This window comes from Trichomonas vaginalis, chromosome II, assembly GCF_026262505.1.
Source record: "Trichomonas vaginalis G3 chromosome II, whole genome shotgun sequence".
Taxonomy (NCBI): Eukaryota; Parabasalia; order Trichomonadida; family Trichomonadidae; genus Trichomonas; species Trichomonas vaginalis.
The window spans coordinates 2,948,349-2,960,032 of record NC_067204.1 but is presented as its reverse complement, the minus strand read 5'-3'; the positions used below and the strand labels follow the sequence as shown (position 1 = coordinate 2,960,032).

At 33.6% G+C, this 11,684-nt stretch overlaps 2 protein-coding genes and 1 pseudogene across 3 annotated transcripts, besides 2 other annotated features; all 3 read left to right on the top strand.

Moving 5' to 3' along the window:
- The first annotated feature begins 3,369 nt into the window (after positions 1 to 3,369).
- Positions 3,370 to 4,022: a mobile genetic element.
- A 155-nt stretch (positions 4,023 to 4,177) lies between these two features.
- Positions 4,178 to 5,773: a mobile genetic element.
- A 409-nt stretch (positions 5,774 to 6,182) lies between these two features.
- TVAGG3_0475690 (Ricin B-like lectins family) lies at positions 6,183 to 7,240 on the top strand (the record flags this gene model as incomplete). The annotated part of the gene is made up of 1 exon (XM_001324349.2): positions 6,188 to 7,240. One exon carries the CDS (start codon positions 6,188 to 6,190, stop codon positions 7,238 to 7,240), a length of 1,053 nt encoding a protein of 350 aa, XP_001324384.1.
- Positions 7,241 to 8,413: 1,173 nt separating this feature from the next.
- TVAGG3_0475680 lies at positions 8,414 to 9,490 on the top strand (annotated as a pseudogene). The gene has a single exon: positions 8,504 to 9,435. A coding segment is annotated over exon 1 (932 nt).
- Positions 9,491 to 10,565: 1,075 nt separating this feature from the next.
- Positions 10,566 to 11,653, top strand: TVAGG3_0475670 (uncharacterized protein; the record flags this gene model as incomplete). The annotated part of the gene is made up of 1 exon (XM_001324346.2): positions 10,566 to 11,653. A coding segment is annotated over one exon (1,088 nt), but the record flags the coding sequence as incomplete, so codon positions are not given.
- Between the last annotated feature and the right edge of the window lie 31 nt (positions 11,654 to 11,684).

Below are 11,684 nucleotides of genomic sequence, written 5' to 3'. Positions count from 1 at the left end.
TTTACACCCGTCTGACTCTAATTCAAAATTCTGACAACTGTCGTGAAGGATAATTGGAAAATAACATTAAAGAGCAGAATTGAAGATTATGCCCTACGGGTGTGAATGCACCCTTAAAAAGTACTAAATTATTGTGTTGAAGACGATTAAACCGTTTTATAAAAACGGTTTAATATATTTTTGTGAAATTGCTAATCAACTTAAAGGAATTCAAAATTGTATACTATCTAAGGTTTTCTGACACCAATGAAACATTGATACTCTCCCCTGCTTCTCTTACTCTTCCTTTTTTTTCAGAGGCCTCGGGAGGAAACTAGTCAGGAAGAGAAATAAGAAGTAGGAGAGCCCGAGGCCTCTGTAATAAAATTAAAATCTCAAAGTTCTCATAGCCCAGCACCGACGGGCGGTTGTAAATAGGTATTATTACAAATTTCTGAACTGAGCTATGTACTATGAGATGAAACTCCGACAGGCAGTTGCTCAGTAGAAATTTTATAAAAAATATATAATAAACATACAATAGTCCAGTCCCGACGGGGCGGATTGTTATCCAAATACAAGGAACACGTTATCCTTGATTTGGATGTAAATTGTTGTTTTCGAAATGATTTTCATAAAATTTGAACTGAACTATATGTAGTGAGATGTTGTTCCGACGGGCGGTCATGATTTTCCATAGAGATTAGATGTTTTTTTCCGAATTAAATTTTTTTTTTTTGGAGATCTTAAATGATATAAATAAATCATGCAACATTCATCTACAATAGTCCAGTCCCGACGGGCGGATTGTTATCCAAATACAAGGAACACGTTATTCCTTGATTTGGATGTAAATTGTTGTTTTCGAAATGATTTTCATAAAATTTGAACTGAACTATATGTAGTGAGATGTTGCTCCGACGGGCGGTTATGATTCTAATCTCTTATCTTATGCATCTGCTGAGAATATGAGTTATAATGATTAATAATAACGGAATTAACCGTCAGAAATATTATATTTATAAATTTTGTCTCTCTGTAATGCAGAAGTATATGGGCTGAAGTTTAATATAGTGTGCTTTTGAAAAGAGAATAAAGAATGAGAAAGTAATGATGTGTATTACGACCAGAAAGACCGGAAAGGGGATCCTTTCTCAAGGTTAGGGCCCCCTTCTAGTCTTTCTGGTGCCGGAAGGATTGGCTTTTGGCAGTATTGCCATTCCTTCCGGAATCATCATTGCATTTCTCGAAAGTCACGGCAAGTGCATTCTAGCACCACAGGTGCACTTGCTGTGGCATACAATTGCGAGTGCCTGCTGCTTCTGTCAAAAGAAGCAGCAGACACTAGCAATGCAAACCAAAGTTCTCCAGAAAGACCGGGAAGGGGGTCCTTTCTCAAGGTTAGGGCCCCCTTCTAGTCTTTCTGGTGCCGGAAGGAGTGGCCTTTGCCAGTATTGCCATTCCTTCCGGAATCATCTTCGCATTTCGCAAATGTCGCGGCAAGTGCATTCTGGCACCACAGGTGCACTTGCCGCGACATATAATTGCGAGTGTCTGCTGCTCCGCCCCAGATTCGCAGCAGACACTCGCAATGCGAAACAAAGTTCGCCAGAAAGACCGGGAAGGGGGTCCTTTCTCAAGGTTAGGGCCCCCTTCTAGTCTTTCTAGAGTAGTAATTTAGATGTTTTTCCAGAATCTCAGCGAGAACCGTCAGTGATTTGGAAGATCTCCTGAAAACGGCAAATGTAGTCTGTAAGCGAGGCACTTGCCTTTGCTCAGGCCAGATCCTGTATATGTAGGTCTTTCAGGGCCGAGATGAGCGGAGATCGCCAATGATGTGGATGATCTCCCTCAAACTCGACCCTGAGGATTAAATGTGCAGGCTCTGGCCTGAATAAGGGCCAGAGCTTCATACTGTAAGCTTACCAGGGCCGAATCAGAGAAGCATTTTGGAAAACCGGCCCTGGTGATTTAAAACGAAGCTCTGGCCTTTGCTGAGGCCAGATCCTGTGTCTGTAGGTCTTTCAGGGCCGAGACGAGAGGAGATCATCAATGATGTAGATGATCTCCCTCAAACTCGGCCCTGGGGATTGTATTTGAGGGATCTGGTCTCAGAAAAGGCCAGAGCTTCTTATGGACGCTCTCTCGGGACTGGGTTCCTCTCCGGCAGCCCCAAATCAGGGCGGTCTTAGAGGACCCCGGCCCCGAGGATGGTTAGCGAAGCTCTGGCTTTTCCTGAGGCCAGAGCTTGTGATTTTCATTCAGAGCCAAGTTCCTCTCGGATCGAGCCTAATGAGGACGATCGTCGAGGAACTGGGCTCTGAGGAGATAAATTGCGAAATCTGGCCTTCATCGAGGCCAGAGTTTTTAAGGGAATGTTTTGATGGGATGAGCCAATTATCAGTAAGCTCATCCCATCAAAACATTCGTAAGGATTGAAAATAAACTTGAAGATGTTGTTATTACGTTACTTAAAAAAGTAAACTATATAAAGTTCTTGAAGTAGAACCTTTTAAATAAGCTCAATTAAAAATCTTTATTAATACCTTTTCTCTTTTTTAAATAAATATATTCTGGTTCATTTTTCAGAATATGTTGTGATGTGGACATCATGAAATATACCAGTCAAAATTAATTAAACTAATAATCTAAAATATTCAAATCCAATAAGGGGAAAAAGATAAATCTTGGAACAAACACCAAAAATAAATAATGTTTATAATTCCAAAAATTTTTTATTTTGCAAATTTGCATATAAAATTTTTATTTCTTCTTTGGATTTTTGAAATTTTGAATTTTTTTTTGGAATTTTAAATGAAGAATTGAGAAACCTAATATAGTTGGTTATTATCTCATATATGAATATGTTTGTCTTATTTCACAATTTGAAATTTTCTCATTCTTTATGATGAAATTGAATATCTATCTAAGGTTTAGATAGCATATCTAAGGACAGATTGCATGAATTTATATTTATATTATTATAGTATATTGAAATTGAAAACGTTGAATATGACAATATCTTTCTTAGCATACCAAACATTTTCAAATTTCCTGAAACTACAATTTCTGTAGTTACTTGTCAAATAAGGGAAATAACTCACAAATATCTAGTAGATGGTATATCATTTTATCTCGTAAAATGAGTATCTTAGGAAAAATTCTCGATTTTTTTTCAAAACTTACAATAACACAAGATCTATTCTGTAAAACCGATTAACAGTACAAATATGTTTATTTGCAGATCAAACAGTCTAATATATCTTTTAATAATTTTATCTCGAAATTGCTCTTTTCTTCCATTCTTCGTCCATTAGTCATCGAATATCTAAATAGTCGGAATCCATTACCAAAATCAAGAAAGTATCGATACTATTTTGTGGAATTAAGGGTGCACACGAGAGGATCATGTAAACTTCAGAATTTAGAACCTTATTTTTAGGCATTATCTTGGCTACCTATTTAGGCTCGAAAAGCAAAAAATATCAAAAAATACAACCTGACTCCATTATGACCCTTTCATGGAGGTAGTTTTTATCCGCTAGTATTTTCCCTTTGAATCTCTTTACAACTCGAAATCAAATTCAAATCTCAGTAGAAGAAAGGAAGAATCGACTTACTACGGTTGTAATACGAATAAATACATATATTTAATTATTTTTATTTACATAATAATTGTTTGAAGCTCATATTCCATCAAATTTTTAAATAAAAACATTAAAATGTTGAAAATGTTCATATATTTTAATAGGGTTTTGGCACTTTATTGAGGAATTACTACATACATAGTCGAACTGAACTTGATATTTTGAAATTTAAATTATTTATCAAAATTAAAATTTAACCTGAAATTTATAATTATTTAGTCATATTTTGCATAATTCTAAGTAGATTTTGTAAAAAATCAAGAAAGAAAAATTTTAACGTGCTTTATTTTTTCTTTTTTATAATAATACATATTATTATATAATTAACATATTCATAATGTTTCACCCTTTCAAAAATATAATCCTCCTCCTCTCAAATAAACGTACATACGGGTGGCCTCTTTTTTCAAAAAATTAAAATTTGAAATTTTGGGCTCAAATATTAGAGATTTTTTCAACCTTCAACGATATATGTTGTCTATATCAGACCTCCTTTCTTTTTGATACTTAACATTGTTCCTAAATCTTAGCCGTTAAGGCTGTTCTGAAAATATAGATCCAAGGTGATGTGATTTTTGCATCCCTGGGATGGACGATACACCCAAAGTGTCACCTTTTTGGGATAACATGAATTTTAAATATCATGAGAGTTCTGCAAACCATATGCACAATATCTATTCAGCCTGACTTCTTGTATATATGAGTTAGACTTCTTAAATATTGTGCTTGGGGCGATATAAGCATTTCCGAGATTACCATCGTGCTCTATAGTATGCTACTTCTCCCTGGTTCTAGCTCAGTTCCAAGGATATTGGCGTTCAAGGATTTGGCAAGGTCCTTCCGAAGTCTCTCATTCGATGAGAGATTTCGGAAGAATCTTGCCTTAAAGTACTCCAACTCTTGTTCTTTTGTTCCTAAATAGTGAGAAAAGTTATTTGACTACTTAAGGTAGAGATTATCCGAGGTCCCTCATTTGATGAGAGGCCTCGGATAATCTCTGCCTTAAAATTGTACACTTGTAGTCCATGAGAGTGTAAGTATACATTGATAGGACAGCTTTCTTCTGAAGTCTTAGATTTGATGAGAACCTCAGAAGAAAACTGTCCTATTTTATAGTAAAAGGAGTTTCAGGAGCTCCAAAGCTCCCTTTCGTAAGGATTAGGAGCTTTGGAGCTCCTGGTTCGTAGATGTGTTTCGCATCTTTCATCAGCAAAGGACATTTACCATCTGGGACTATGTTGATGGAGACTCAGGAGCTCCAAAGCTCCCTTTAGTAAGGATTAGAAGCTTTGAAGCTCCTGGTTCGTAGACGTGTTTCGCATCTTTCATCAGAAGAGGCCCAAATGGTAAATAGCATCTGCTGATGAGCTTCAGGAGCTCCAAGGCTCCCCCTCGTAACGATTAGGAGCTTTGTAGCTCCTGAAGGTAAGGTAGGATTGCTCTGATCTCTAATCAGTAGATGCCATGCCTCATTATGAACTCTACTGACAAGAGATCAAGAGCTCCAAGGACTCCCTTTTTAGTTAGTGGCGTTCTCACCATTTAGTAGGATTGCTGATCCTACTAATGAAGTGATCACTTAGTATACGTTTTGAATAAATTGAATTTTTTTTTAGAATTTAGTATTTTTTATAGACATCACATGTATATTATAAATACATAAATATATTCTTTAATTCAAAAAATTCAATTCGGTTTTGGGATGGGTATCCCAGCCCCAAGTATTCAATTTTATTCAATTTTTTAAGAATTTTGGGTTGGGATGCCCAGACCAAAACAAGCTTTATATTTTGATGTGTAGATACGTATGTGTGCATCATTGTTGTGTTATATATTATGTTTTTAAAGAAAAAAATCTGATTCAAAAAAAATTATCACTAATTAGTTGATAATATAAAGAAAAAATAGATAAATTGTATGTTTTGAGAGTATTTATCCACATTCACTCATATGAATTCATTAAATAGTGTCTTTTTACTCCCAAATTTATTTTGAATTATTGAAATCAAAGAAAAAAATCAAAAAAAATTTCTCGAAATTTTTATTTTCAAAAAAAATTTGGATTTTATATTGAAAACTGACACTGGGAGGACGATAGGGCTGGGATTGGAGATACCCCGCTCACTTGGGAAAAATACGGATCTATACTGAAAATATTTTTTTTTGGAAAAAATTCGAAAAAAATTCTTAAAATTCAAAAATCCCTTAATTCCTGAGGATTTTGGAAAAAAGTTTTTACATGAACATGTGTATATTATATGAAGTATATTGATAAGGTAAAAATCAAATTTTATTGCATATTCATCGAGAAAATAAACTAACGAATCCCTCAAAATTGAGAGGGTAATCCTCCTCCTCTCAAATAAACGTACATACGGGTGCACCCTTAATATTTTTTTGTTTATTTTATTATAATGACACTTTTTCACCACCATCAACAAAAATCATAAAAACATTTAAATTTGCCATTTTGGAAATTCTTAAAACCTTGCAACGTTGAATTGAATATGCCAATTTGAAATGACGGCAGAACGATAAAATAAAAATATAAAATCAATTCTATGGGAGAATCATTCAGTACGAATAGTTACTGGCTTTGTTTTAAGAAGAAAGGAAATGACATGGCAATTTCGATTGAGGAGACTGGGGCTCCCGACGAAAATAAGTATACGATTGTAGCGAAATCACCAAATAGAGAGGATCTAACTCAGATTTGGGTTTACAATGCAGAATCTCAAAGGTTCGTTTCTCTTTTTTACCCATTTGTTAGCTTTATTGAAGAAAAGGTCGATGACCAACACAGTAAGCTGGCAATAGCCGAAATTGACTATGGTAAGAACGTTAATCAAACGTTTTCATTTTACTCGGGCTTTATAGCAAACAAAAATCTCGAAAAATTCATAATTCCTACGGAAGATCCAGACGATCCTTTCATATTATCTTCAAATATACCAGATGATATAACAATGGAGATACACACAATTGACATTTCCAATTACTGTATTCCATATCCAATACCCGAAATACCATGTGCAATTTTATTTTCAATTGCAGCTGAAGAATATGCATTAACGCTGGGACCTGTCTTATCAGCCTATGATAATGCCAGAAAGTTAACATTCACACCATTTAAACTTGATGAAGATCCAAATCAGTTTTGGTATTATTTTCCGAATCATAATTACTCATTTTATTCCTGCGCAGAATCTGACACTGTCATCAAAACAGTTAATGATAATGGTTCCATTGATATAATTATGTCAAGTTCAAATACCAAAAAGAAAAATCAGAATTGGAAAATCTTTAAGAGAAGTATTTACTCTTCCAAGTATGATGCATTCCTTTCTATTAATGAAAAGCGCAAGAATTTTGCTCTTTGTAATGATGAAAATAAAATTGAAGAAAATCAATTTTATTATTACCCATTATTCGAACACAAGACAGGCATTCTTGCTAGAAATGAAGTAATATCTCCAAATGATGACATGAGAGATATGAGTTTATATAGCTCAGACTTTGATGAATACGATGAAGAATCTAGATATTACGCTTCGGATTCAGATCCCCTTCTCGATAATTTTAATATGGTTGATGAACTGGATCTCTACCAATAACGATTATATGTAATATTTGTTTGTAAAATAAATATTGTTTCCTTTTGTAGTGAATTACATTATATTCATACCTATTTTTAGTTATTTTAGAATTTCAATTTCATTAATTTTTATTAGCACTAACTTACTTGAAGATATATAGTGTTTATTTGCATATAATGATTGCCTTTCGATATCAGAATAATTGTAAGGGAATTCAGATACATTTCATCAAATTTTCTTTTTTTATCTACAATTTGCTAAATGACTAACATTCTTTAGGGCTTATTCTTAAGGTGAAAGAGTTAAACATACACTCATATAAATAAAAACATAAATTAGTCATATAAAGTACAGTTTTTATTTCAATTATAGAAAATTATAATTCTCTGTCAAATCTATGAGATCTCTTCATTCTAGCTTGTCTATCTTCTGCTTTACGGCAGAATGGATAACATTGTTGAAGAGAATTTTTAGATTTTTGGAGATTATTCCAGAACTTTCCAGTATTATCGGATTCAATTCGAGAACATAATGCAGCAAACGTAGAGCGTGTTGTGGTGCAAAATCTTTTAATAAATTGCACTTTGTCAGTAACATTGACCATAATTGAGAAATGATATAAAAATCTGCACGGATAACATAATTCTCCAGTAAATTCTTTTTGAGAAAATGAAACACAGGGTGAAATGATCTCGCAAGCATTTCTTGGGATTTTATTTTTGAAAGTAGCGTTAATATCTGATGTTATATTTTTAATAAGTCCACAATATGGATTTGTAGTTGAACTGTCTGCGCATTCTGTATTATTTTGAGGAAGAAGATCATTTATTTCTCCTTTTCTGAATTTATCTACAACCAAATCGCATACTTCGCAAGCCGAAACAAGCATATCTTCAGATGCGAATTGACTCCAGTCTGTGGTTATTTGGCGATCAGCCAGAAACAAAATCCAAAACATTGACAAATTGACAAATAAACTTGTCAAATTGTAAAACTAATATTTCGTATGTAAAAAATCATGCATATCAGGTAACATAGGACATGCAAATTATATTTAATTGGATAAATTTTGTGGAATTGATTATTTCAATTTTCCATTTTTGAAATTTGGTTCCAATTTCTTCTTGGAGGGGTCCAATATTCCAATAATATTTATTGGACTAAAAAGGTTTTGTCCTTACGTTCCATACTCGCAAAAATTATTTGTCATTTTATAAGTCCGTTGTCAAATTATCTCACAAATTTTCTCAGAAAATTGAGAGGAGGAGTTAACTTTATTTTATGATTGCTGCTCACGAGGAAAAAAGTTTCGTCGGCTGGATGCGTGAAAACAGCATGATGTTCACTGGTGATGAATATCATTTCAGGTTAGGTGTTTGGTTATCAAATAAAAGATATGTTCAACAACATAACGCCGGAAATTCCCATTTCATTCTTGCAATGAACAGATTATCACATTTAACACCAAGTGAATACCATTCGTTGCTTGGTTACAAGAATTCTGGAAGGAATCATAAGTATTCCATTATTAACGAGAAAAACGCAGGCTCACATCCAGATTCATTCGATTGGAGAGATCACCCAGGAGTTATTGGTCCAGTCAAAGACCAAAATGACTGTGGTTCTTGCTGGGCTTTCTCTACAATCTTTGGATTAGAGTCAAATTGGGCTGTTAAACATAATGCCGCCTATATATTATCAGAACAGAACCTTGTTGACTGCTGCAGTAGTGCAGCTGGATGCAATGGTGGTTTTCCAGCTGATGCATGGGATTGGATGATTGATGAACAAGGAGGCAAGACAATGCTAGAAGTAGATTCCCATATACATCTCAGGAAGGAACTTGCAAATGGAACAAGAAGAAGGCCGCTCCACCACAAGTTAAAGGCTACGTCGAAGTTGCCGATTGTGATAAAAACGATTTAGCAGAGAAGATTGCAAACTTAGGTCCAGCAAGTATTGCAATTGATGCTTCACTTTATTCCTTCATGATGTACCAGTCAGGAATTTATGATGATCCAAAGTGCAGCTCAATGAACTTAGATCATGCTGTTGGTTGCGTTGGTTATGGTGTTGAGAATGGCGCTAAATATTGGATTGATCGCAATTCATGGGGCGAAATGTGGGGCGAAAAAGGTTACATTCGTATGGCAAGAGACAAAGATAACCAATGCGGTGTTGCAACAGAAGCATTCATCGCTCAGGTTAATTAATTTCTTTATAACTTAGTATTGATAAAATAAGCTTTATAAATTTGCAATTATTTTGATTCATTTTGATCATATTTCATTATCCATCTAGTGCAGTTCATGAATATTGAAGTATTAAACTTAAGAGTTATGAGAAGTGAGAACAAAAAAAAATTTTTTTTGAGCTTTGAAAAATTTGTTGCTTAATATTTATTGACTAAATACATAAGCTTTATTTTGACCGATATTTTCTTCAAAATTTACCTGTGAAAATTTTTTTGTTATAATTCAAAGTATCATCAATAGTATACATAAAAATATTTTATTGTAAATCATAATTTGAATACATCTTCACAAATCTTGAAAATTTGTGAACTCAACTTTACAAAATGCTATTGCAAGCGCAATAAGCTTTAATATAGTATTTATAAGCTTAAAGGAACACAAATTGTTCAACAAGTTCAAATAATTTTTCTTCATTTTAAATATTGGCGATCGGATTGAACAAACTCTCTTTTATCTGAAAGCCAATTTCATGTAAGCATTATTTCTCACTGGAACATGATTCAAACCATATTATCAAAATTCTTGAACGTCTTGAAATATTCGGAATCATTGTATCGAACTCAAGCTTAATTACTTTGAATGACTCATTTGTACTCTTTTGCTATGCCAAAATCAGATTTGATCATGGGTTTCTTTTGTAATTAAGGCTGGAATTGAAATTTTATTTAATTTATATTATTTCGACAAACAACACAAATTTCTTCATAATTCTCGAAGCAAATCATTACAAAAGATTCATTTACATGTATAATTCATGAAATTTAAAAATTTCTTAATACATTCAGCAAAAACAAAGAAATCAAACACAACATAGGTTCATTCGCGCAGGTTAGTCTAAGACCATTGCAAACAACTCCATTTCTCAAAAAACAAAAAAAGACCAAATCAAATTTCGAAACATAAAATATATTTAACTCATTATTTTGAAAATACATCAAAAGACAAATATAAATACATCAAAAACAAAATCAGATCCAATACCGTATAATATATTTTAGGGGGTGACTTTTTGAGAAGAATATATTTTTTACCCCCTGAAATCTAAGATTTTTTTATATCTGTTGAAATTTTTTTTATAATAGTTTTAAATGCCTAAAACCTTATCAGATCTCATCGGACCAATTGGCAAACAAGATAGGTTTCAGTCATTTCATACATTACTCTATTCCATTGGGGATAAAATGAAAACTTTAAATGTTTTAATATTTATAGGTCATCTCCTCTTTGGACTACAGTTGAATTTCATGTACTTGTTCAACTCATCGAAGCTCAGCTGGAAATCTAACAAAGTTCACGATACAGTCCTTTATATCTTAAATTGTGTATTTTGTTTTACTCCTGGCATAACTACGACAACTCATTTAGATTATTTGGTCATATCTCTTCTAGTATTCGTTGTTACTTACTTAATTATCATTTCAACTTTATTTATATTTTTGAAATATTCAACAGATTATCAACTGGATAACGTATATCCACTCGGCATTTGCATCGTAGGACTCCATGTATTATTAGTTCCCGCGTGTTACTCAGGTGTTACGTATGCATTTTCAAATGAATTCACAAGTCATTACGGGATGTTCATTCTATCGATATTTGTCATCCTTTGCTCATACGTGTCAACATATATCGAGTATTTCGTACAATACGGCATCCCAAAAAAAGATTCAATTTATAATTCGAAAACGATCATTTTTCGGTTTTCCTATTCAATAATTTTACTCACAATTCCGATCTTTAACTTCTATATTACGAATAGAATCGCAATTTTAGTGATTAATCTTATTATGCTTATATTGTCAATTGTTTACATAACTCAACAGTTCAGACTATCATCTCCGAGGATGTTGATGAGTTATACACTGTCCTGCATCGTTTTCAGCCTCCTCAATTTGATAATTTTGATTTTTGATTTGGATGGAGAGACGTACGTCTCAATTTACATCATCGCGTTCAATATCGGGTTCCTCCTGAGCCTGCTGATATCGTATTTCACCAAGGAATACAATTTACTCCCTTTTAGAGAAGTTATTCAAACTCATGATTTCTCGAAATTCGACAAACACTCGATGTTTACACTCGAGAACATCATGACAGCGGCGAGTTCGCAAATAGACATCCCAAACGAGATCCTAGATTACTTGGCGTTGAGAAATCCTTCATCTTTCGTATTTAATGAAATTATCTTCCTCCAATCAGAGGAATAC